The 27,527-nt window shown below is 40.6% G+C and overlaps 1 protein-coding gene across 3 annotated transcripts in view; it reads left to right on the top strand.

Moving 5' to 3' along the window:
• The window catches only part of CTDP1 (CTD phosphatase subunit 1), a 209,738-nt gene that overhangs the window by 19,513 nt on the left and 162,698 nt on the right, over positions 1-27,527 (top strand). For all 3 annotated transcript variants that reach the window (XM_019524040.1, XM_019524046.1, XM_019524054.1), the window contains exons 6-8: positions 11,676-11,766; positions 14,139-14,305; positions 18,069-19,166. In XM_019524040.1, the coding sequence (XP_019379585.1) occupies positions 11,676-11,766; positions 14,139-14,305; positions 18,069-19,166 (1,356 nt within the window). The remainder of the gene's footprint in view (positions 1-11,675; positions 11,767-14,138; positions 14,306-18,068; positions 19,167-27,527) is intronic.

The following is a 27,527-nucleotide window of genomic DNA, read 5'->3' as shown; positions in this document are numbered from 1 at the left end:
GGTGAGCTGTTGAGGGCTGCAAGGGTAGCTTTGCCCCTTGACAGGTGCCCTGCCCCCTAATCACCATCTTGGGACCAGAAGTTCTTCCCCTGAGTTTTGCCACTGGAAGGTCTTCCCCTTGCCCCCAGAAATACTCCTTTCAGAGGTTGTCATCTCATCTTGGAACCAGAAAAAAAATCATATACTAAAAGTCGAACATCTACTATAACACATTTTAATTTTATTTCAAAAAATATTTTTGTCCTGACTTATGTATGTTTGCATAGTGTATATAGAGGTGATTGCATAAAAACAGTTGTACTCTTGTATGTCATATGTATAGAGTATGGTTGGGGCAGTGGGTGGGTGTGTGTATGGTGGAGGGTATATGTGGATGCATGTGTGGGGTTTGTGAGGCCATGTGGCTATGTGAGGGGGGGTGTAAGGTATGTTGGGAGGTGTGGGTATATGCGTGTGTGGGCAGGGTGTGGTTGTGGGTATGTGGGGTTTGTGTGGTGTGAAGCCTCCTGGAGCTGGAGTTCACTTCTTATAGATTTAATATAGCTTAATAACAGGCGTGGGTGACTGGTGTCTCCTGAGGCTGGGGGAGGGCACCAGATCACCAACAGGGATGGGGTCTTCAGCGACCGATTGCTGAGCCATGGGTGAAAACTGGAAATGCACTTCTGGTTTCATGGCTGGCACTTCCAGGAGGTGCATGGCCAATCTCAGGGGGTGCATGTACACCTGTGTGTACTCCCTCCATGTTGCCAATGATAACAGGTATAGGTTGCAGCTGTGTTGGTCTAAGGACATAGACAAGGTTGTTTTGGTGAATCTGATATTTTATTAGACCAACTCAAATAGTTGGAAAAATTATTTTTAGGAAGCTTTTGGGTATAAATACCCTTTGTCAGGCTGAGGAAGCATCTGCAATTGGTGTGTGCTCTTCCTGGATGGAATGAATAGTAAAGAAGTCAGAGGCTGATAGGCGTGCAAAAAAGCCAGTCAGTGAATGTGTAAATTGAGGAGTTAGAGAGTGAGAGATTGCATCTTGTTCCATCCAGCTGGAAACATCCTATTCTTGACTCTGACCAGTTCATGAAAACTTGTTTTAAAATGCTTCAGTTTCCCTCTCTTTTTACAATTGATATTGTTTCCCCCCATCATGTGTCATACCATTTCAATATCCTGCATTGGAATAATGAGGAAATTTGAGCTTCAGAAACCACAATAACAAAATTGCAGGATTGTGAAAATAAGCCTAGTCAATGCACATGTTGAACACTTGATGGCAGCATTGTTTAAAGAAATGGGTTATAGTGGAAAGACTTAAAGTGGGGGTAGTACCTAGTTTTGGAATGCAAGAGGAGACTGGGAATGTTAATCTGTATGAAGAAATTAACGCTTACCCTTTAGGTTTCTACATCTTTGTTCCCGATCTCTTGCTAACATCTGCATATAACTTCTTGCTTGGTGGATATCTTTCCTCATCTCCCTCAGAAGTCAGTTCTTGCCCTTCCACATCTTCTAGCTGTTGCTTCCGACTGAGGCCATAGGTGCAGTCATGACAAGTGATATCTAAAAGTAGTGTCCTAGGTGTACTTAAGATGTCTCCTCCTAGCATTCTCCTCCTGCTAATTTTCCAAGAAATGCTAAAAGCCATCTTTTCAGTAAGACAAACGCACCTAATTTGGAGAAAGATGCAACAAATATCATAGACTAAAGGAAAGGGGGGAGGGGGAGAAACTAACCTTTAAAAATGTTTGAGTTCTGCTAAGATTTTTTTTTTTAAAAGAAGATGCATCTTGGACTGACCTGTCTTCCTAAATTACAGAAAGGAGTAGGGCTCAATTTGTAATTGTGTTGCCTTTGGATAATTTAAACAGTGAAAGTAGAAAAGGGGTCAAATAAAAAACAACCCTCCACATGCTTCAAATTATTGTTTCTGTTTTGTTTGATGTATGCCTGAACTTCTTGGTTTCCTCCTGCTCTCAGTTTCGAGTATCTTTGTGATACCTCAATACCTGCTAGTTCTCCTGCTCTTGTGGAGCCCCCAAGAACAGGGAGTTCTGTGTTGGAGACTCTCTTTAAAGAATCGTAGAGAAAGGATGTAATGGGAGCATTCTTAGCAAAGTCTCTCTCCCAGAAAGTTATCATAAACATGGAGGAATCATGGAGAACAGAGCTTGGTGACGGGAGTGATTTCAGTGTGCTCCAGCAAATGCAAGTGATGACAACTGATACGCTGCATACTATGTTGAATGAGCAATATTAGAATGGAAAAGATATTGTGCAGTAGTCATGTAGAGTGTTTGGGAAAGGCAATGCTCACTGAATGCAGAAGAGATTTTTAAGTGGCAATATGTGGCCTGGGATATGATAGAAGACTTGCCTTTTTACAACAGTTTGTCTACTGAAGTTTCTAAAGGCCTTGGTGCATAGCAGCTTGACTTAAAGAAAGAAAAGAAAGAAAAAGCCTCTTTAGGCAATCCAGATGTTGTTCCATTTTATTTGGTGCAGCTTGCTTGTGTTGCAAGTGACTGTTTCCTGTTGTAATGAAAAAGGATGGAATAATTATAATTAAAAGGGGATGGATGGATGGAGATGGAGAATGAGCAAATGTTTCTAACATTACTGTCTTATCTATGGTTTAGGTAAATATTCAGATTAGGGCAATAAGTCTTTTGCGTATGTTATCTGGATTTCTGGGCTTGAAAAGAATAAACTTGAAATGAATGTTAGAAAGCTCTTGTAGTTGAATTGCATTTGGCAATAGATTTTAAATAATATAAAGTGTACTTGGCTGTTCACTCAAAGCAGAACAAAAATTAGCATGATTTGCCTAGAAATGCAAAGTACAGGGCATAGGAGCTTTTCAGATAAGCCCACACGTTCAAATGCATCTAGTCACAAATACATGACACTGACTTGTTCCAGATGTTAAATGTAAAATGTTACTAATATTGTATAACCTCTTTACAGTTTAAATTAGAGAAATGTTTAGAGACAACACCAGTAGAAATGCACCAGTGTTTTATTGCTGATGGGCCAGTCCATCGAACCATTCTCATGGCTTAGTTTAGACTGCCAGTATGTCTTTCCATTCTTCCCATGCTTCATACTGGTCTAGTACATGGATATTCTCATTGCAAAGGAGTGTGTTACTGGGAAGCATCTGCTTTAATTACTTGCTTTTTCATCTTCTGCCATGTGGTCTTGATTTACCATAAAGACTTCACTTTATCCATAGTAAAGTCACACAAGTCATCTAAATACAACAGCAGTCAGTATGCTAGAAGATTCTAAATGGATAAAATAAGCAATCTCCTCCAGAGACTTCACTGACTACTCCTATGTTGTTGATGCTTCTTGCTGACTACAGCCTAGTTACACATTTTTACCACAGGAGAAAACAATCATTTTGTTAACTTTCATGTTTAAGTCTTTCTAGTTTGTAAGAAATACTAAATTGTGATTTGGCTCTGCAGTTTGCCTTCTCCCCTCCCTTTCCTAAAGAGAAGTCCATCTTAGTAGAGGAAGTTACTGGCACTCTGCTTTTCTCCCTGCAGTGTATTCATTTTAGGCAAAGTCCAGAGGATTTACTATAACAATGCCTTTCTCAATCCCTCCCGGGGGTTGAGTTTAATAAACTACTCCAGCTGACTCTGCACTCTTGGAAGTAGAGTCCTTAATTCTGACCCTTTTGGAGGCTGTCCTCGAATAGGATTTTTCTCCATAATCCAGGTGCCTTGGTTTTCTCCAGCTCTGTGAGATAAGGAGCATCTCTAAGTTAGGCAGCTTGAACATCCCTCCTTTTCCTACCAGGAATCTCCCAGCCCCAGGTAAGAACTGGATCATAGGTTTGGAAGGAACCCTGAAGGTCACTTGGCTGAACCAAGCCCTCTTTCATCTTTGTTACTTGCCTCTGGATCTTCTCCAGTTTCTCTACATCCTTCTCAAAACGCAGACACCAAAACTGTACATATTACTTCAGCATAGGCTTAACCAGTGCTGAGTAGAGTGGTAGTATCACCTGTCACGTCTTGCATTCAATATATTGGTTAATGAAGTCCAAAATTGTACTTGCTTTTTTTGTGATTGCATTGCATTGTTGTCTCAAATGTATGCTCTACCATAACATCCTGATTGTTTTTGGCAATGTTACTGCTTTAGACAGTTATTCCCCTCATTCTGTATGGTATGTTTGCATTTTCTCCTTTACATAGAAGGCCTTGCATTTGTTTTGTTGAATTTAATTTTATTGTCTACTAGCTGAAGTGCCTGTTCTTCTCCTAGGTTGTCATTTTTGTAATTGCAGTATTTGTTTATTTTCAAAGAACTTAGTGCAACATATTTAGGTAAAAAGTATTGTTTATTTTTAAAGAACATAGTACTACATTTTTAACATTTAATATTTCATGTGGAGCAAAAAGGCAAGCGTCAATATAATAATGACAACTGAATTGAATTCACTGCATCCAAAATGGAGTGGTACCAGTTAATTATCTGAGAAGCAAAGTAATCCCAGTCAATGGAAGTCCCAACAAGGATCGAGTGAAAAATAACTTGCCTATAATTTTATTTGGGTGGTATTCAGTGATTTTTTTTTTTTTTGGAAGGTTTGGAGTAGATAGGACCTGCCATTCTGGATTTTTAGAAGCAAACATACATCCAAACATACCCACACACATTTCGTTATATGTATATAGAGATAGCTAGTGAGAGACAGAGTTCAGTTTCCAAATTTATCAAGATTCTTTTGACTTCTGTCCTCAAGTATTTCAAAATCCTCTGTTGTGTTGTCATCTGCAGACTTGACCATGAAGCCCCCTTTTTCTGCATCCAAGTAATTAATAAGTGTTGAACAGCACTAGACCCAGAACAGATTCCTATGCAGCTTGATGTCAAGAAACTTCTTGTCAGTGTCATACCAATCTGTTCATAAGTATTCTTTATTTGTGGTGATTCAGCCAAAACTGTGTACCTATCCAAGGGTAATTCTACCCACATTTCTTCAGTTTAAGGAAGTGTTATACAGGATAGTTGGTGTCAGAAGCTTTACTAACATCAAAGTATGTTGTATCCTTTGTGTTCTTTTCATCCAGCAGTAAAGGGATGTCAAAGAAAAGAAACCGAGTTGGTTTGCTATGATTTGTTCAGCTCATGTTGGCTACTTGGGATCTCTTTCTCTTCCTGGTAGCTACAAAGTGAACATTCTTATAGTTTGCTCTAGTAACTTGCCATGTTTTATAGACAAGTCAGCCTGACTTCAAAAACTCTATCTTCCTACTTTCCTCTGCCCTTCCTTCCCCCGTTTTACCAAAGATGGACAAAGTCCCGGGGGATTGGAAACCAGTCCCTGGGACCTTGCCTGTCATCCATGACTTTGCAAATATTTCCAGTGGCTCAGAGACTTCTTAAACTAGTTCCTTCAGCATCCTGGGATGAATTTTTTTTTGTTAGGCTCTGCTACCTTAAATTCGTGCTGTTTTTGTCAGAAGTTCTCTGAATTCTTGTTTCTTACTTTCTGTAGCCCTTCTGTTTCTTTGTCTGTAGCTTTTATTTATTAGCCTTCTTTCTCCCCCTCTTCTTCTCCCTCCCCCAAGCCAGAGGCAGCTCTGTTTTCTTTGCATCTTCTATTAATACTGAGTAGTGTACCCACCATTTCCTTGATTTGTCTGATGCAGTCGTTTTCAAACTTCCTGAAGTCACAGAACCCTTTTATATTACTTCTGTGTCAGAACCTCTATCCTGGGTCTGCAGGCTATGAGAGCAGACGCAGAGCCAAGCAGCCCAGCCTGGCAATGGTGACACATGGTCTCAGGGCCTGCTCTGCCACTATCCTCAATATCTTTGTGGAACCCCTGATGATCTGTTACAGAACCTCAGGGTTTTGTGGGATGCCATTTGAAAACCACTGCTCCTGACATGCATGTTAACAATAAGACAAGGGTTGTCATTTTATTGTCATTGTGCCTTTTTTTTCCTGGTTTTTGGCCCTGCAAGTCCTTGCAGTATGTTCTTAGTGACTTGCCCTTCTTTTTATTAGTTTATTTCTGCTTTGTATTATTATTATTTTGTTTTTTGTTTTAGGCCACTATCTGATTATTATCCAGTCCCAGCACCCATTTTCCAGCTTGTTTACAATTTCTCCAAATGTTTGTTTCTTTGAAATGGGTCCTAAAAGGGAATGGGGTGGGGGAGGCCATGAACTTCATTACTTAAAAAGAGGAGACTGCGCTTGTAAACCCAGGCATCGTTTTATTTTTACTTGCTCATGTCTATCAGAGGAGTCTTGAATTTTTAAAATGCATATTTAATATTTAAAATACCATTTTGCTTTGAATACATTTATTGGGAAAAATTAAAGTAAACATTAAAATCAGTTGAGTGAGCTCATTTGTTTTTAATTCAATCTTGGTAGCAAGTTCTTAATTTGCATCGAGTAGACTGTTTGAATTCATGTTTTATCTTGTTTTACGCTGTATCCTTTACTGTAATGTCAGAACTTTTGAGAGGAGAAGGAAAAATTGTGGTGATTTTATCCTTGGTATTTTATTCCTTTTGTCAACATTAAGAATGATATTGTTTGGAGTTTAAAATGCTTATTTTAGTCATTTCTAACTTGTTATTAAAAAATTAATAAAAGGGAAGGAGAAAAAGTTCCATAGCAAGGGAAGGAATTGAATGGGCTGAAATGTAAAAACAAAGTGAATATCATTTAAGTTGTGGGATTTGTATAAAAGTTTAGTAAAACCACCTCATTGGAAGAGGAGTAGAGTCTGGTAAGTTGTCTTAAAATCACAGGTTATGAACAGATGTTGCATTTATCCTAGCAGAAAGCCTCTTTTCCTGGGATCGTACAGACATATACATCCATTATCCTGCCTCAAGTCCCTCTGAAATATGCTGAATAAAATGCACTACCACTTTTTTCCTGGAATATCCAGTTGTACATCTGTACAGTTATTGCAGTTAATTCTAGACAAGCAGGTCAGGCTGCGTGCGCTTGCTGGCCACCTATTAACAAAGCAGCAGCATTGCCAGTTGGAAGGGTGACATGTAGATGTAGCACCATGTATAATCCCAGTCAAATCTTGGGGAAGTCAGTCCCCAGTCAAATGAGAAGTCTGTTTACAGCCATAAGGAGGTTTCTAGAAACTTCTGAGAAGTAAGTGTGGAGAGCTATTTTCTATCCCTTTACAAAAAAAAGGGACACTAACCTTATTTAGGAAAAACGGTTCTGTTTACCAAATGGCTAGATGGTATAAAATAAGTAAACAGAAGTACAATCGTAACTTGAAACAGTTGTCCCATTTTCGTTTTTTGTAAAAGATTAATAGTCCATGTTTTATTGCTGCTTAAGTTAACCAAGGAAGTTGTGAAAATTCATCTTCAAATAAATGTCACAATGAGAGAGACACCTTAAATTTGAAACGGTTTTTCATTTTAAGATTTAAAGGGCTTTCCTATTTATAAAAAAGATGATGATTTCAGAATGAAGCTTTTGACACAATTCAGAACTTCTGTGTGGCTTTTCAGTTTGTGAGAGAGAATGAGATTTTTGGCTTTTTGTTCCAGATCCAAGATGGGGAGATTGTTGTTCTTTGGGTTTTTTTTCAAAATCTAGTCTCCTACCCAGTTTCACTCCCTATTGAAAGCAAAATAATTCAAACAAAACTATTTATATCACTGTGCAAGACTTTAATTTATCATCTTTTTTTAAATAAAATTTAATATCCTCCTAGACATGCTGTCCAGGAGAAAATGTCCAGTTTCCATTTTTAGGTCTTGTCTATACTTACTTGTGCTGCTGCCAGAACTTACGGCAGCAGACAGACAGCAACTGATGATGCCAAGCTGCCAGAGTGCATGTGCATCCAGCTGTCTTCCTCCTAGAGGTGCTTCTTGTAGCACCTGTCCTGTCAAGAGTGCATCCTGGCCCTGGGAGGGTGGCACCAGGTGCTGAAGGAACTGCAGGAGCTAGCTGAGGATGCAGGTTTATCTACACTTTTCTTCTGCTGAGAAGAGTTAACTGACTGCTGAAAGAAGGGCTCTTTTGTTACAGATAAGCTCTGAATGCAAATAAATGCATTCTAAGTTTTGCCAGGAGAACTAGAATTCTGCCAGCAGAACTCTGTAGTATAAAACTAGGTCTTACTGTAAAACAGTGATGTTCAACTTTTTGAGGCTCTTGACACCCCTCCATACCTCCTGTAAGTTGAGCAGCACCCCAGTTCAATCACCAGTTTATTACAGCACTTTATTCCTGATGTGGGGGAAAGGGGAGGAGCAAGCATTTAGTTTCCCACAGAGCGGCAGGGCAGAGACTACTTTGAGCTTACCTTCCAGCCCTGGAGCAGGAACAGAGGAGTCAGTATTTAACTTCTTGCATAAGAGAAGGGGAAAGGAGAGTGGGGCAATCGCTGAACTCCTCACATTGTGGGCCAGGAGGGACAAGCATAAGCTTACCCAGAGATGAACCTGGGGTGGGTTGGGAAAGGCAAGTGCTTGGGAACGAGTGAGTCCTTATCTTTCATCTAATAGCATCCTCAAAAGGAGCTTATGACATCTCTACTTTACTAATGTAGATTTTTTTTCTATAAATGCATTAGAAAGAACTTTTTGTGCTTTTAATCAGCGATCCCTTTGGAATCGGTTGCTATTTTATTTGACAGTATGTGGTTTAACCACTGGGTGTCTCAAGTGTTTTGTACAGAAAAAAAATCTCACCAGATAGACTAGTAGAAAAAACTTATTCTCCTTTTTAAAGATTTAAGACATTAAAATTTTACTAAAGCAAATGAATCTTTGTTCGTCAGCCAAATACTTTTCTGTTGCCTGCTCACGTCTTCTCTGAAATGTGTAAGCAGCTGGATTATACTTTTGACCATTCCACTCTTCAACATTTTAGAAAAGTAGTAAATAGAAGTTCCCTAGAAAAAAACTGGATTGTTCAATTACTTAATGGCAAACATCACTGAAATTTTGTTTGGCTACTCAATATTGAGGTGTAATAGGTCATGTGAAAGCTTGAAATGGTTTCTGTCTTGTGCCCTGTCAGACATTTAGTTGTCTTTTTGGGACATGACAGATTTTTATCCTGGATTCCAGAAAGAGCATTTCCTGTTATGTCAGATGAAGCGTGTGGCATGGAGTGTGATTTCTGGCATTGAAAACCAAATAAATCAGACCCCAGTTGCACAACTGCTGGGTCATGGGAAGTCCAGCATCTGGGACTGGGTCTTTTGAAGCTGATCTCCCTGTGCACCTGAACACTTAAAGGGCCTTTTCAAGGTCCAGACATATAAGAGACTCCTAGGTACGCAGGCATTTAAGAGGCTGCCCATGTTCTGGACCTGTCAACCCAGCAACAGATTGCACAGTGTAGCTTTAAATGTCCTTGTTGCAGGGGGAGTAGTTAGGCTTCCTTTGCACAAGGGGCACTTTTACACTTGCTCTGGGGTTGGGGGGTTGCACTTTAATTAGAGTGGCTCTGAGAGCCTCTAATAAAAGCGCGGCTGCATCTCTTGTATCTGCATCCCAGTGCTTAAACAGCAATGGGGACACTTGAACATGCTCCAGCAGACTCGATTAATTTCAGCACGTTGAAGCAGCCTCCACACTCATGTATAAGCACCAAGGATATTTAAGCCATGCTGGACTGCATGCCACACTTTCAAATTAAAGCATGATACAAACCAGCTACAAAGCTGCTCCACATCAAACATAGAACATCTTTGTGGCTGGTTTGTCACTATCACAACATAAATTGGCAGAACTTGTGGCATGTTACGTTTTACTGAGCTATTGTGCAATAAATGTAACCTGTGCCAAGACCTATGCAAACATAGCCTGATTTCCCTCTCCTCCCCTCTGCCCCCCAAACTGGGCTTTCACTTCTATGGATGCAGTTTTACATCTTTAGTGAGCTGTGACCATAATGTTTTACTTGCTGTTAGTTACCCAAGTGAATTGGGTTTTAACAGATCTTTGGTAAGTGACTCTATTACTTGTCTCTCTCATACAGAAGTCCTGATTGCCATCCATATTTCTTTTGTTTAATTTTGTCCCCTTCCAATTTTAATCGAACTCTAGTTGGTTGTGGTTTCAGTTAGAAATTGGGCAGGAATATACTGATTAGAGTGGAGAGCCTTTGTGTATACATTCAGATAATGTGCAGGTGGTATGGGGGTGGGGGGAACAAGTGTGAGACAGTTGTACAGAAATAATGCAACGTGTGATACTTTGACAAACTACATGTAAACTATCTTTAAGTGTTTGGCAATGGTTCTCTGTAGCTAATTCTCTCAATTCATTATGCCTAGGTACTGCAAGGGTCTCACATCAGGGGATGATTCTACGAGTTTGCAGCAATTCTTAAGCATAGTCGGGTGAGTTAAGGTTGAACCTCGGTCCTTAACTCGGAATTTTCTTGCTTTTATGGGTTTTAAGTTATTCCAATGACACTTTATATTTAGGCCTGAATCTTTAGAAGTGAAGAATGATATTTTTCTGGATGCCTCAGATTATTTTTTGGATGCCCAAATTGAAGCACCTTAAACGAGCTGAACTTCCAGAAACTCCTGAGTTACGTCCTTTGAAAATCTAATAGGCCCCTTGATAGAAACTCAGATTTGGTCCCTAGAATCCATAGTCAGTCTGAACCTTTTGCTGTAGAATACACCGTGGCTACCTTTTTAAATATCAGTCTTTTATGTATGAATATTGACTGCAGTATCTGCAATATTGAGAAGCTGAAGCTAATTTCAAAGCAAGTGAGAATATGACCAGTTCTCTAAAATGTCAAATCCAGATGAGTGTATGGAACACCTTCTCTTTTGCTTTTCAAAGCAGCCGTAGAGCCACCGTTCCTGTTCATTAAAAGGTTAAATTTCATTGCTAAAAAGGTTAGGTGTAGTAACACATGCGTGTGTGCCTGTGTATGTATGAATCTGCCACTTTGCCAAACTGATTACATTTTTCCTTGCCTTAAAATTAGTGAAGCTAACTAAGTTTTTCATTCAGTCTTAGAATGCTGTCAGCATGCACACATGTTAATAGGCCTGCCAGTTTTAAGGAAATCCAGGATATATTTGCTGTTGGTACAAGTGTGTTAAAATAGTGTTATAGGTACAACTTAAAACCTACAAATGCAAGAGCTCTGGCTGACACTACCATTTAACTTGCCCAATGTGCTTACGCATTGCAGCATACTGCCAACTCTTGTGAGACTTCTCTGCAGTCCCTTTGCATAATGAGCTAAGGACAGGGTTTAGCTTTAAAGAACCAAATGTAGGGGTATAAACGTAAGTTTCCAGAACTGTGTGTGTATATATACTTATATAATCACCTATTATATCCATTTCTTTCAAGCTAACTCATGCATTGATACCACAACTTAATTATTGTAACTTCAAAAGTATCTACTATGTTAAAGGCATTATAGTGGGATATTTAAGATAAAAATAACACTGAATGTGACCAGTATTTAACCAGCTGTTTTTCCTCTTAAAAATCATTTTACCAAGTCATATTAATAATATATCTCTATTTATGATAGTAACAAGCATTACCACTGTATTACATAAGCTAAAATAAACAGATGGGTGACTTAAAAATACATAGAATATTAACAGGGAATAAATGTCTAACTGAAGAAACACTAATTTCTTATTCTCTTCTTTCCAAAGGATTTTTGGATCCCGAAAAGAAACTTTTTTCCCATCGGATATTGTCAAGGGATGAATGTATTGATCCATTTTCTAAGACTGGGAATCTTAGGTAAGTATGTGGCTATAACATGCTATAATGGCTACAAAGGAGAAGAAATTAAACCTAAGAGCCTTCTGAACTCATTCCTTGCTATTCACACCCTCACAATAGAACTGATGGGCACTAGCCAGCTATTATGGCAATCAAATCTAGTTGATGTTTCAGTGGGCACATCTACACATGCTTTTATGTGCCATTGTTTCTGTGCATTAAGTTTAGTATCTGTCATAACAGGTACTAACTCAATGCACAGTAACTGGTGCTACTGTGCAGTGGTGCCAGCTCACTGTCTTTTAAGTAATTAGCACAGCTTTTGCTGTGATGCGGTAATGTGCAGCAGAATTTGTCTACTGTGCATTTAGTGTCTCACATAGATACGCCCAGTGAGACTTGGTTTGTAGTGCTCACAAACATACATTTTTATAAAGACGTTTCAGTCACTTTTACAGTTATAAACCTTTACTCTCTACAATAATTTGTAAGCCACAGATTATTTTATCTTATTGTTCATGGTCCTGTGTTATCTAACTAGTACGGTTTTTTTTATGGTTTTAGAAATTTGTACCGAGACTTTTCCAAGGTAGAAACCTAAAGTTTGACACGTATAGTTATGATTAGCTACTTAAAAAGCATGATGTTTTTCCCCAGATGTGCTGAATGTTCAGCAACTACTTTAGGTCCTTTGCAGATTAGACCACTTAAGCCAGGGGCAGGCAATTATTTTGGGCGGAGGGCTGCTTACTGAGTTTTGGCAAGCCATCGAGGGCCACATGACAGGCAGCCAAGGGCAGATAAATATTAATTTTCTAAATTTTTTAGGGGCTCCGTGGGCTGGATGGAATGGCCTGGCGGGCCACATTCAGCCCACGGGCTGGATTTTGCCCACCCCTGACTTAGACACTTAAATATGGATTTATGAGATGATCTTCCAGCTTTGACATTTTTTATTGGAGCTCATAATAGCTATATGAGTGCTGCTAGGAAAGTGAGGGTTCAGGGTGGCAAATATTCTTTTCTAATAGTAGTTATATTCTTGCATTTTTCAGTACAGTTAATTATTTTGTGTATTGTAAAGAAATACCAACACTTTTTACTTAGTTTTAATATCTTTGGAATTAATTCATGTGAGGGGTGTGCTTGCATGTGTGTATTTGTGTGCACATGCATGCATCTAAGCATGTGCAAAAATGCAAACAGTTCCTCCTCCTCTTTTTCCAAAATCATTTTGTGTTTGGGTAGAGCAGAAGAGATTAAACCAAAACAAGATTTTTTAGATTATTTATTTGGTCCTAAGTGAATTAAGTATGTTAAACCTGGATTGAAACACTCTGCAATAGTCTGTTTACTTAAAAGTTGGAGGCTTCCTATGTCTGAGTGCTGAAACTAAAAAGGAAGAGCATTTAACTACTATTTTGTAAGTTGTCCAACTGCTTTGAATAACTTTAATTGTTTGTAAAACTAAGATGCATAAAAATGACTGCTATACTAACCAGTAAGAACTGTGGTAGATGGTAAATGAATTAACGTTTGAGACTCCTAACATATCTTTTAACAAATCATTTTTATTTAGCCTTCATGCTGTTGACTCGCAGGTGAATTCTGAAAATGAAGAAAGGTTCAAAGAGCCAGTCCCACCAAAATAAGATACTTGCAACATAAGAATATCTAAAGTGTTAATAGCAAATTAAATAGCAACATACAGAAAAGATATAAATGACTAAATAGTACAGATGAGGCTTATCAAGCAAATTTATTAAAATGTGCATCTATTTAAAGGCATAATTTTATGGGTATTTGCATGCAATTTAATCTTAAAATTTCTAAGTTCTTAAGTCTTGAAAAGCCTCTAACAGATGGCCAACTTGTTAGGGAAAGGAACTTCTTACCAAGGCTTCAAAAACTAAGTTGCTAAATAGCACTAACTAGGTACGCTTGCAGATGGACAGTTCAGCAAGAACTGTAGTTCAAGACCAAAAAGCAAACGTTCCAAAGTGGACCTGGTTTTATATTTTATGGCTTGGCTAAAATATCAAAAAAAAAAATACTAAATAAGGTAAAAAATGTTCCTGTAGGTGCCATTCTAATCAATATGTATATGCCTGTTCTTATCCCCTCTTTAAGCTTTATCTTGTCTAAGATTAGCTTTGTCTGTCATCAAACCACTAAATGTACCTCAAGGTGACCTTGCAACATTTACCTTAGTTTTTCAATCCATCTTTCTTGAGTTCCAAAAATGGTTCATGCCTTGTGACATTCTGTCACCTGGTCATTTCTGTCTCCTACTGTAGCCTATAACGTGTATAGTAGTTAATATTCTGATTAGTTGTTCATTTCATTCAAAAGTGTCTTTGGGTAATGAAAACAAACCACTCTTCTTTTAGGAATCTCTTCCCATGTGGGGATTCCATGGTTTGCATTATTGATGACAGAGAAGATGTTTGGAAGTTTGCACCCAATTTGATAACTGTGAAGAAATATGTGTATTTCCAGGGGATTGGGGATATCAATGCACCACCTGGACCAAGAGAAGCTCAAATGAGAAAGAAGGGTAACTCTGCATTATAAATTGCTTTTCCATCATATGTTTACACTGTGGGGTACAGATGGGGGGAAGGGCTTTTGCCAACAGAATTATTTTGGTCAGAGGTGTGACCCAACATAGCTGTGTCAGCAAAAGCCCCCAAGTGCAGATGTAATTTTCCTGGCAGACCTTGTTCTCTTGCTGGTAAAGCTTTACCTTGCTGAAGAAAGCAGCAACAGAGTTGGAATTAGCTGTGCTGGTAAAAGCACAGCTTTGGGGTTGTGTACATCTATATTCAGGGACTAGCACTTGCCTAACAGGTCCTCAAAGCATTGATGACAAAGGCACTGAGTTAGTTGGGAAGCAAGCAGATTTTAGGTATACAATCTTGTAAGGAAATTTATTGTATTTTGTTGTCTATCAAATGTGTCCCCTTTTGCATTTGAGACTGAATGTTAAGTTTAGCAGTCTTAAGCAATTTGAAATATGATAGAGAAATAGGGGTGAAAAGCCAGTGCCTGGTAAGTGGCTGAAATGTAACCTACATACATTTATTTATTTACTTGTACTTAATGAGATGTACAGTGTACTTAGTGTGAGAGAGAGAGAGAGAGATCCATCTCTCTCAATAGATATAGACATAGATATCTGTGTATCTATATAGTAGCTAGTATAGTTAAACTTAAACAGCATGAGCAGTCTAATGTATTTAGTCCCTCTGTGCACTAAAGTGTTAAATCACTATGCTTAACTGGCAGTGTGAATCAACAGTCAGTCAAGTTTACATTACTACATTTTGTTCATAAAGGATGGAAATCTCTGCTGATAATTCTACCCTTAATATTGTTTTTGACGATGCAGAACTAAATAGTCATTTAGATGATAAATCTTTTTCTCTAGTTACAGATAGATTTACAGATTCTCTTTTCTGAAAGGTGTTTAAAAACTCATTCTTTTTTCTGCCCTTTTGCTCTCTTCGTTTAACCTCACTGGCACAATAATAAAGGGATTGATTAGCCTATCTTTATTAGGATGTATTTTTTTCAGTTTTTAAAGTGTTCTAAAGTATAATGAAAAAGTGACAAGTAAAAAATACAGGTGGAACTTTAAGTTTTTTGTTTGTTTTTTTTTGACCGGTTCTGGTGTACTGCCATAGCATAGACTTTCTATATGACCTTGAGAGAAACACTTGATTTTTTTAATGCTATCTCAGAGGGTAGCAATCCCTGGCAATTTTTCTGAGGGTAAGCTAGTACTTGTAACTGGCTGCCGCTACAGGTTCCCAATTTCCTGTTGCCACTCTAGTTGCACCTGCTGTATGCAGAGGGCTGCTCTTTCATTCCCCCCACCCCGGAAAATGTGCCATCAAAAAGCATGATGCACAGCAATTTGGATTGGCTAATTAAGTGGCCCTCGTCAGGCCAGGAGTCTCTTGGTCTGCTGTCTGGTACCATGTAAAGCAGTACAGCCTATTCAGTGGTCGGGTTGGCAGTAACTAAACCAGTGCCCCCACCTGGGCTTGCCTGAGTGAGGAGGGTGTGTGGGCATGCAGCAGGACTTAAAACGAGACCTGTCAAAGGGTGGATGAGCTCCCTGTGAGCCCGCGGTCATCCATGCCTAGAGAGGAGGTGGGTGCCACCATGTTACTCTTCCCAAAGAATCATCAACGGTACAAAACAATTCAACTAACCTACGTGAGTTGTTACAGCATCTTAAGGTGCCCCAATGGTTTCAGCGGCCTCAGGACTAACTTGACTTGAATTAAGTGGCAGTGGTAAGCAGATACTGCAGTGGGTTCAGCCCTTGGACAGAGTAAGCTGAGCTGGGGATCTGGCTGATTATTTGTAAAAAGCAGAATGGATCTGATGGCTGGGAAGGAAGCAGGGAATCGGCACCCTTTTAATAAAATGTGGAATGGATTGGCCCCTTTGCAGGCTGTAGATTACCTTCTCAAGAGGAATAATACTAATTTTGTCTAACAAGAACTTAATACTTTTGAGGCAACTGGACAACGTGGTGATGAGATCAGTATAAACTGAATTTTTCAAAAGGGTCTAAAGGTAGCTAGACATCCCACTTTTAATAAAAGTTGGCCTCCTGATGTCCCTTAAGACCTCTTAAAAATCCCAATTATGAATATTGAACTTGCACTTAAATGTTTCATCTAATGTGTATATATAGACAATTACTGTTTTTACTTAAATACAAAACAGGGTTTTCCCCCCATGAGTGCTGGGGGGAAGAAACCCCTCTTACATTTGTTTACAAGGAAATCTCATTAAGTACATTGTCTGTCATTAAGCTGCTGTCAAAAGCAGCATGTGCTCAGTAACAGAAACCAACTCTAAAGTTGATTAAATACAGCCAACACAGAGCATGACTTACAAAACATGGCCCATACTGAAGGCAACCTACCTTTTAAATATGAACATTTTTCATATTCCAAGCCAAATCGATTCCAAATCCATGAGTCAGTCAAGAACCATAAGTGGCCGTACAACCAAACAACCTCCACCTCTACCCCCACCTGGGGCTTCAGATATTTGGCAGGGGAAATACCATGACCACTAAGGGGGTTTTCCTAGTCACTAAGGGTAACCATTTTTCTGGCATGGGGTAGTACCTGTGGAGGTAATGTATAGTTAATATCCCACTTGCTACTTGAGTGGGAAGATCTTGGCTTTATGCCTACTTCATGGAAATGGGAAACTCCTCCTTAGCTTTCTCCTGCAACCTTACAGCTGAGACCAAGCAAAACTTGGGGGCATCCTAACTCTAAGCTTCTCGGTTTGGGCCTGTACATAGGATGCCTGCCAAAACTGAAGGGAACCTACCACTAAAGTTAGCATAGCCTACTTGTATAAGATACGTTTGGGTGCCCATTGTGTGCAGTCCCTCTCAGTGGTGATGCTTTTCAAGTTGTGGTGAGCCACTACACTGAGTATATTTTTACTTCCTCTTCACTCCCACAGCTGAGATGCACCTTTTTTTTTCCCCCCTTTTCCAATGATGCCTGTTGCTTCACCAGCCTTAAATGCCTGGCAAAGTCAGCAAAGGGGTTCCCAAACAGTTCACCCAAAATCTCTCTGTTGCCTCCTCTCTCAGCCTGTTGCATATGATTAGCGTAGCCCCACCCTCAATGAGATGTTGCTGGGCCAGGCTTCAAATGCTGTTGACTCTGCTGGGGCCCAGCCCAATGGTGGTAAATCTTGAACCTTTTGCTTTGGACTAATATTATGCATAGTTCATACTGTATATAAGTAGGCATAAAAGTGCTGCTTAAAGTGTTTATGGAGTACTTGTGCTAAAACTTGCAGCAGTTTCAAGAAACAGTAAAATGTGTTAATGCTGGATGAACTTAGTCTATGTATACTATATGCAAATTACTATAGGCATGTTTATTCACAGGTTAGTGCTTTCAAATTTGCACCTCACTACCATGTGCTCGGAGAGAGGAGGGTCTGACAGCAAGGTGGGGAAGGCTGCAGGGGGAAGAAGTTGGGGGGCAACTGCCCCCCCAAACTTATTTTCCCTGCTGTAGCAGTGGGAAGGGGACAAATTCATGGCAACCCCCCCAATAATTAGATTCTGTACCTAAAAATTATAATAAATATATACATTTTCCATATATAGAATCTAATTGTTAGGGATCGTCCTATGTTTAGGGTCATTTTATATTTGAGTAAATAGAGTAATTTGTAAGTGAGAGAATGATAACACTTTTTTATTGTTTCATAAAAATCTAATTGGAAGGATAAATGGGAAGTTTTTTATTCTTTTTGTGTTTTAGTAAATCATTCTTCAAAAACACCAGAAGGATCAGATACAACAATGGTAACAGCAAAAGATTCTGAAGAAGCAAAGAATGTTGTTACATGTGTGGAAGAGCAAAGTAATGGTCTCAAGAAATCTGCAAAGGAAACTTGTACTACAAATGGTAGTGACTTTGTAAGCAGTGAATCTACCAACTGTGGGTTGCATTCCAACGATCAAGTTAACGTGCAAGATTCCTTAAGTGATACTACTGATCACAAAGCGGACAGTATAGTGACTGATGACTTGGTGACTGTTAAGGAACCTCAGATTTCACCAGAACAAGATGATAGGACAGTTCTGGACAAGCAGCAGACCCAAGAAAAGGCAGCAAATGATTTGGACTTTGAACTTTCTAGTGACAGTGAAAGTGATAGTGGTTTAGATGCTAGGAAGTCATCCAGTACTTCTGCCTCAGATAGTGAAAATGAGGAAAAGAGAAGCTGGAAGAAATCAAAGCAACCTACCCAAGATGAAAGTTTCCTGCAAGAAAGTTGCACTGATGTCAGTGGGAGAGAGGATGGTCAAGTGAACCATTCTGGGGATGCAAAGTGTCCATCTAGCATAAATCCTCATGAAAAGACCGGTGATCTTGTAGTGCAAGAAGAAAGTGAACAGGACAGCCTTTGCGATCTAGGAAATGGGTGTGCAGACAAGAAGGAAGCTGAAACAGAGTCCCAAAATAGTGAACAATCTGGGATTACAATGGGTGAATCTTTAGACCAGAGTATGGAAGAGGAGGAAGAAGAAGAAGATACAGATCAAGATGATCATTTAATATACCTCGAAGAGATACTTGTTCGGGTACACACCGATTATTATACAAAATATGATAAATTCTTGAAAAAAGAGATTGAGGAAATTCCTGACATCAGGAAAATAGTGCCAGAACTAAAAAGCAAGGTGTTGGCAAATGTAACTATACTATTTAGTGGACTCTATCCTACAAATTTTCCCATAGAAAAAACACGGGAACATTACCATGCTACAGCACTTGGTGCTAAGATTGTGAAGAACCTGATATTGAGTGCTGAAGATCCCAACAAGGCAACTCACCTTATTGCTGCAAGGGCGGGTATGTAAGTGAAATTGATCTAATAACAATATTCTTGTAGTTAAGCTTTTAGTTGTGTGAAATGCTAATTGAACACTTGACCACTGTAGGTTTCAACATAATTGAGGCAGAACTTGATTTAAAGGAGGGGTTACAAAGCGAAAAGAGCTGGAATTAACTCTTCCCACTTTAGAGGTATTTTGCTGTTGTGTGATCAAGAGCTCATCATTCTGATATTGTTTGAGGATCTGTCAGACAGCTCAAATGAAGCATGTGGTGGCTCACTATGACTGAAAGAGTTGACGCTGGGGTGGGGGTTACAGGCAGTGGGCACTTCCATATACCATATTCATATTCCATAGAATAGATGGAGTTGGGGACCCTGATGATTGGATGTACGAGAGTTAAGGCTTCCCATGTAGACAGTTCACAAATTGTGAATGTACAGTATTTCATTTGCAGCCCTAAAATTTAGGGCCATGGCATTTTATGCTTCATAGTGTTCTGCTATAGTTGTTGAAAATATCTTGCTCCAGAACTACTGTGATATTAGTGATTCTTTTTCATCAGCTGAGAATTGAACAATATTTGTCACACCATTAGAAATGTTATGGTGTCTTGTACATAAAATTTACTAGATTAATTTTTAATTTGCTACTTCAGTTTTCCAAAGTCTAATTCATAATGTTTTATTTCAAAGGGACTCTGCTTCCTATGAGTACTGGTCTCTCTCATCTTGCAGCAGAGCAATCCTGAATATGATCAGGATCAAATATTTCCATGGCAGTTTGGCTTAAGATTGAATTTGTTGCAGGATAAAGAGGGATTTGGTGAGGCAAGAGCTAAGAACTTAACCAGAGGTAAACATTTAAACAGAGGGTGGGGAACACTGTAAATTAGTATTTGAAGCCAGTATACAATTGTGTAACTATATTGTCTATTTACTGTCTTTTCCTTGTGTTGGCTTTTTCACATCCACACCATTTGTAGGAAGACACTTCCTTAATTTCTAAGAGGCTGTAGAAAATAATGAAAGAAAACTTAAGTATTGATTTCTGAGTTTTTTGTGTGTTTGGGTTTTGTTTTTTTTAAAAAACTAAACTTTTATGTGCTACTCCTTTTACCTTGCTATTCTAAAAGGCTGAAGGCTTTAGTAAGTAGTGTGTTCTTGATTGTTTGATGGATTTTTGTGTGCACACAGGCACGTGTGTGTTGGTGGTAAGGGAAAGAGTCCAGTGGAATTGGCTGTTTTCTAGTTTAAGCTTTCCCATTGATGTACATCTGTACAGAACTTGTGCTTCAACTTCCAACCAGGCTCTTGTTCACTCTGCTCCTACTTGACAACTTTTTTTGTCATAGGAGCTGTCTGAAGACTTGAAGACATTCGTTAGCATGCAATTCAGAAGGCTATTGTGAACTATCAGAGCTAGAAAATTAATCAGTTTAACTGAAAGCTTTAGTTTTTTGGAACCTGATGCTTTCTATCCCAACATGCACCAGGAGAGAACTTCCTGTTCCAGTGGCTGTGACACTACATTTGCTCTGAGTACCCAGTTTGAGTTAAACTGTGATGGGTATTTGTTTCGTTGGTTAGTTCAATTCTTTAGATTTGCACACTTTACTTACGTAATGTGTGACCACAAGAGTAAATGTGTACTATTGATAATGAATATAGTACTTGAGCTTGTTTGTGTGCATGATTTTTCTGCACATCTCTGGTGACATTGCAAATTGTGAGTATCCAATATCTGTCTATGCACTTGAGCTCTTTTTTTAATACATTTTGTATTAACTTGTTCATCCAGTTACAAGAAGTGTGCTTTTTGTTTTCGAATTGGCTTCCTACCTTTAGCAGCACTTTTTTTTATAATACCCATTCTTAGTTGTATGGCATCTACTTTTATGTCCTGACCCTGATGCATGAATGTGCTTTCTAAACAACTCTTTAAATCTTTCTTTTAATACCCCTTTATGCTTTGCCTGTTGTCATCCATCCAGTGATATACAGTTGTATCTGAGTTGAGGGAGGGGAGATCTGTACAGCAGACTTCACAGATCAAACACTTTTTTTTATTTGTTTTGCATGAAACAGTGGTGACGTGTACGGGGTGCATTTGCACCCCCTGTCAGGCCGCACTCCCCGCTCAGGCAATGGGCAGGCGGGAGCGCCGGTGCCCCCTCATGAATGCCGGCTGGGGAGTGGGACTGCTGCAACCACTTCCAAGAGTGCTGGCCGTGGGGGGACCCTGCCTCCTGCCCCAGGTCTCTAACTGGTCATTGACTAAGGCGGCACCAGTCGCCCATGGCATGAAAGTTGTGCAATAACTAATGTACCTACAAAATTTTAATAATCACCTTTTTATCCCTTCTCTTGTGTCTCTTTTTTTTGTTGTTGTTTGTTGCTTAGTTGCACCACATTTCAAATTGGATTGTAAATTCCTGGACAAGAGCAGTGTGTTTGGGCAGTACTTTTTCTAGGATTGCCCTGATGGGCTCTACTGCAATACAAATGATAGCTCTTATTTATGATGTTTCCTTGTGTACAAAACCAGCGTCACATACTAGGGAGCCAGAAAAATATCCTTAAATTCTTTGTAAACTTGGTAGTGGTTTTAAAAAATATGTATACAGTGGACCTCAGTACTCCTTGACTTGCTTGAATAGGTAATGTCTGGACATATTCAGTGTTCTCTTGGACAATTACCCTCCTTTATATAATTATAACTTTTGTGATTTAGTAAATTCAGTGTTGTTAAAGGATAGCTGAAGAGTAAAGTGTTTAATGCACTTAAAGTGTTTTCAGTATATAATCTTGTTATGAGCATATGGTACTTTGGAAAAAAAAATACAAGTGGAACTCAATTTCTAAGACTGTTGTATCACGAATGTCTTCACTGCCTGTGCGTCCTTCAGTGAGTCATCTACTGCTGTCAGTTGTTAATATAAATAATAGATTTAACTTTAGGTTTTAATTATACTAATGTACTGTTGCATTAGTTGAATAACATGTATTATCACTCTGAAAATGAATTCACAACACTGTATTGGAACAATTTTATGATTGCAGATTAATTCATCTTTCTTTCTCTTATTTTTGCGAAGGCTTTGTGTCTTCCCCAGAATATGCATGAAATTTCACTGATGCTCTCAAGGCTTAATACTAGGAAATGTATTCCAATTGTAAGTAGCTAGCTTTATTGGAAATTACAAGTCAAATACCAGTACCAAGCTGTCATGCTGGTATCTTTATCAGTATTTGGAAGTTGACATTTTTCTTCTTATTAATGTAGCTGTCTTATGAATCCTGTAAATCAGAAAAGAGAACTTTCCCTCCATGGAACTTTGCATGTTTAGATGAGGTCATCTTTTTTTACTTGCTTAAGCAGGAACATCTTGTTTTTCATAACAGTCTAACAAATGCCTGTAACCATGTCAGACGGAAAGGCTGTTTTCTGTAGTGTAAGGACAGTCTTGTACCTACAGGTGGACACTTAAAAGTTGCACAGTATTCATGAGACTGAAAATTACTACTTTTTTCCCCCTGTAGAAGGCAAGGATTTTTGTGGGTGATATCTTGGACCATCATGATTTCAACCTCACTCCAACACTAGCATTTTTTCCTTCTATCTGTAGACAAGAGTAGTTATTGTTATGTCATCTTGGGCTTATGAGTAGAAATTCTGAGCCAAGGTTTCTGAATTCAGAATTCTGAGTTCTGGTCCAAGGTTTTTATGTGTGAATGGCCCTTGCAGTACAGTTGGAAGCCTGTTGCACCCCTGGGACCCCCGATGACCCCCAGCCTAGCCGGAAGTAAGTGGGGGCCTGTTGTGGGAGGGACTTAGCCCAGCTGCAGACTCCTCAGTCTGGAGAAGCACAGGCTCAGGGGTGACTTGGTGGCAGCCTATAAATACATAAGGGGTGTGCATCAGGATCTGGGGAAACATCTGTTCACCAGAGCACCCCAGGGGGTGACGAGGTCCAATGGTTACAAACTCTTGCAAGACCATTTTAGGCTGGACATAAAGAAAAGCTTCTTTGCTGTCCAAGCCCCCAAGACCTGAAACAAACTCCCCCTAGAGGTGGTGCAAGCACCTATTCTGGACGCTTTCAAGAAATATATTTGGATGTTTATCTTGCTGGGATCCTTTGACCCTAGCTGACTTCCTGCCCTTGGACAGGTGGCTGGACCCAGTGATCTTATGAGGTCCCTTCCAGCTCTAATGTCTACGAAATGAAATCAATACAATCTGTGTGCTTATGCAGCTGTCTGCATGCCTTTTTGTACTCATGCTAAGCTTCCTGTGTGAGTTCTCCAGGTGTATCTCTCTGTAGGTTACAAGTCAAGTTTTAGCTCTAGATTTTCTGTAGATTATCTTTCCAAATGAATGGCAGATGTCATCTTGCACCTAGGCACAGTGAACAGCAGTAACAAAAGGAACTGGCTCAGAAGGTGCTGAAATATGGTTTAAACTTTGTTGTTTAATTAATTAAACATTTAGCCAGAGAAGCAGATGCAGGTTCAGAGTATCAGTTGGAACTTTGTCCATTATATTCACATTGAAGCAATGTTAAAACATTTTTCACCCTCTTGGTAAACCTTTTGGGGCTGCCTCTGACCAACGCACAACACAGCAAGTTAGGACAGGTTGGTGGTGTTGCAGTATACAGGTTTCCCTCACCAACCACTAGGGTTATGTTTCTGAAAGTTCCTGTGCTTGGCAGAAAGGTGATGCGTAGCCACGGAAAACTGTGTTTACTTCAAAACTGTATACCGTGGTAGCCAAAACGGTATATAGAATATTAATCATGGATACTCAGAACTGTGGTTAGCAAGGGAAACCTGTAACTGTAGAAAAAGGCCCTGGTGTGCTGTTTAGGAAAAGTGTTGCTGTTATTCCCAGTAATAACATCAGAGTGTCAATGAGAATTTTTCAAAAGACTTGAATGTGTGCTTCTACACATACAGTGAGCTGTTGCAGACAACTGACCCAAGAATCATCTGGGTACTATGATGGATCACAAACTCATGCAAGTCAGGAGTGCAGTGCAGTTCCAAAACAATGCATGCAATTTTGGACTGCTTTAACAAAAGTATTGCGTGCAAGACATGTCAGATGATGGTACCACTACTCAGCATTGGTTTAGGCCACAGCTGGACTAGTTTGTGCTGATCTGGTGTCTGCATTTTATGACAAATGTAGAGAAACAAAGATGACAAGCATTTGGAAGTCAATTCATCTGAGGAAAGCTTAAGAGAACTAAGTATGTTTTAGCTGCAGAAAGGAGATTAAGGAGACCGTATGGGAGGGCAGCTTTCAAATATTTTAAAGGCTGCTATAAAGAATCAGGAGAGAACTGTTCTTTTGTCATGGGCCTGGACATGAAGCAAAGGATTGAAACTGCAGAAAAGCAAATTTAGATGAATCTGAGGCAAAACTTCAATAAGTTTTATAAAGTATGGTGCTTAAAGGGGATTGTGAAATATCTTTCACTGGAGGTTTTCCAGGCTCCTAACAATTTGGGTGCACATTGGTACAACCACAACAATCATCAGATACTCTATCAGTATCTTTGAAAAAGAGAAATATCCATATGCAAAAAGAGAGAAAATATCCATATACAATATTGATAGCAAGCCAAAAGCTGTTGCAGGGTAGGAGCATGTTGTCATGGGGCAGTTCTTCAGTCAGGAACTCCAGAACACATGGATTTCAGCCAAGGTTCTGCTTCTGAAGGGCTAGGGCATTTATCTGGGCAAAAGAGGCCAGATAAGTGTGGGCTGTGGTAATGGAGAAACAAAAATGTTTCTCTTTTAACTTTTGAATAAAACTCATTGTCCTGGTTGCTTGCTTTCTCTTCTTCCTGCTTGGAAGAGAATCTCTTCCATCCAGCCTCAGTTTTTGGTTCTCCTCAAAGAATGGCTCCTGTGTTTCTCTCAAATATTGGGGAAAGTGAACCTGGTAATTTAAAAAAAGAATGTTTTTGCCATTGCTTTGTTGATGGGTTTCCCACTAATAATTCTGATAGTTCTAACTACTTTTTCTTCTACAGTTTGGAAAGATGATGGACAGCCTCACAAGGGCTGGTAGTTTTCTGTCCACAACCTCTCTGTGAGAAGAAAAGCTTTTCATTAATTCACTCTCTAAAAGCTCTTTAAAATGAAAGTTTTTACTTTCTATAGCAGGCTTGTCCAACATATGGCCTGCGGGCTGCCATGCGGCATGCCAAGCCATTTTATCTGGCCTGAGATGCCTGCTTCGTGCTCCACGGCAGCAGTGGCAGGGCAGCAGCGAGGCAAGGTGGGCAGGGCCGGCCCGCAGGCCCCAGCTGGCGGGGAGGGGAGCTGCTTACCCCCGCGGGGCCAGGCTCATCAGTGAACCGGGTCCTGCCGCCACTGGGGACAGCATGTGCAGCTTGTTCCTTGACTCCACCCCTTGCCCCAGCGCGTGGCCAGGGGAGCTGAAGCATGGCCTGCGCCCTGCCTGCACGTGTGGTGGACAGAGACACATGGTGGACCCGTGGTAGACAGAGGTAAGTTCCCGCACAGAGCTGGGGGGGCACCAGGCCGGGCCAGGGTTGTAGGGCGCGTGGTTGCCAGCGCCCGTGCCCTGCGCTGCCAGAGTGGCCCCATACGGAAGGCCAAGCAGTGGCCACTGGCACTGCCGGCCCGCGCCTGCCTCCTCAACCGCCTGCCTGCTTCAAGCCAGCCCCACTGCCCTGCCCTGCCCTGCCCTATAGCAAGGCGGTGCCTGCTCCCCCAGCCAGTCTCCCCCCGGGTGCTGTGGCTCTCCGGGCCTGACCATCCACGCACGAGGCCCCGAGGGGGCTGCTTCTCATGTGCTGCTGGGGACAGGAGGAGGCCAGCTGGGTCTGCACCGGCCAGCAGAAGTCATGGCGGAGCCGTGTGCTGTTCAGGACATGACAAGCGTGCACCGGTCAGTCCCGAGCGGCGCACGGCTCCGCCGCTGCTTCTGCTGGCCGGTGCAGACCTGGCTGGCCTCCTCCCGTCCCTAGCAGTATGCAGCTGAAACCAGCTTCTCATGTGCTGCTGGGGAGGAGCCCGGCCGGGTCTGCACCAGCCAGCAGAAGCAGCGGTGGAGCCGTGTGCCACTCGGGACGGGACAAGCCTGCACTGGTTAGTCCTGAGCATCACACGGCTCCGCCACCACTTCTGCTGGCTGGTGTAGACCTGGCCAGCCTCCTCCCATCCCCAGCAGCACATGGGAAGCTGACTTCAGCTGCATGCTGCTTTTCCTGGCTGGTGCCGACCCGGTTCTGCCCAGGCGGGTCCTGCAGCACCATGTCAACCCAGGCCTGGCACTGGCAGGCCCCAGGTTAACCCTGGCCTGACCCCACGGCTTCTCCAGCACCAGGTCAACCCAGTTGTAGCCAAGCGGCTCCTGCAGCACCATGTCAACCTGGGCATGCATGCCATGTCAACCAGCACCATGTCAACCCCTGCAACTTCATTGATGTCAAAGGTCACGGGACATCACTTCCTGATTTGATACCACTTCCTGTGATGTATTTGAATATGGCTCACTGGCCCATTGGGTGGTAAAAAGTTCATCATCTGGCCCCACATTCAAAAAGGTTGGACACCCCTGTTCTACAGATTGAAACTTCTCCTTAACCCATCAAGGGAAGCTTCCTACTTACCAGAGGTGGGGAAGAAAGTGGCTTTTATGAGTCTGTCCCAACACTTTAGTATTAAACTTTTTAAGAATGTCTATCTGGCCAGTACTCCAGGACACCCATCAGCAAGAATTCCCATCACCATTGGTATTCTCAGAGGACATTGCTAGTTAAAGTAGACTTAATTATATGTTCATTGGGTCAGGCAGCAACATTTAACAGAGGAAACTGGCAAGAAAAAATCAGGTGCCAGAGGCTTGGAAGGGGCTGTAGGACTGATCTCAAAGTTTTCCAGCTGCGCTTAAAGCTCAAAATCCTTGGGGACAAGTTTATGGAAATAATTGCCTCATGTCTCTTGTGTGGAGTTAGCTGGAATGATATTCTTATTGATGGGAACTTAGGAGTTGGAAATACTTCCTTAGGCTATCTGACTGTATTTAAGGAAGAAAAAGAAAACCATGCAGTAAGTGTATGTGTTATTTGCATACAGTTTCTTTCTATGCCTGACCAGCAGAACAATGAACTATGTACGGAAGTACCTCACAAGTGTTTATTGATATAATACTCTCTCAATAAAAATTTTCATTAACCAGTGAAGTGAGGTGCCAAAAAATCATGCTGTTTTGACTAAGCCTGGAATCTTGTGGATGAGTGCGCTAAGGGAAGGATCTAGGTGTTGCTATGCCCAAGACAATTACATTCACTATTCAAGCGAGGAAGAATTTTAGGATACTTTTTCAAGACTCA

The sequence above is a fragment of the Gavialis gangeticus genome, unplaced genomic scaffold (assembly GCF_001723915.1).
Source record: "Gavialis gangeticus isolate Ggan-Ray unplaced genomic scaffold, GavGan_comp1, whole genome shotgun sequence".
In the NCBI taxonomy this organism is placed as follows: domain Eukaryota; kingdom Metazoa; phylum Chordata; order Crocodylia; family Gavialidae; genus Gavialis; species Gavialis gangeticus.
Note: the sequence above shows the minus strand (reverse complement) of the source record. Positions and strands in the feature narration are given on the sequence as shown.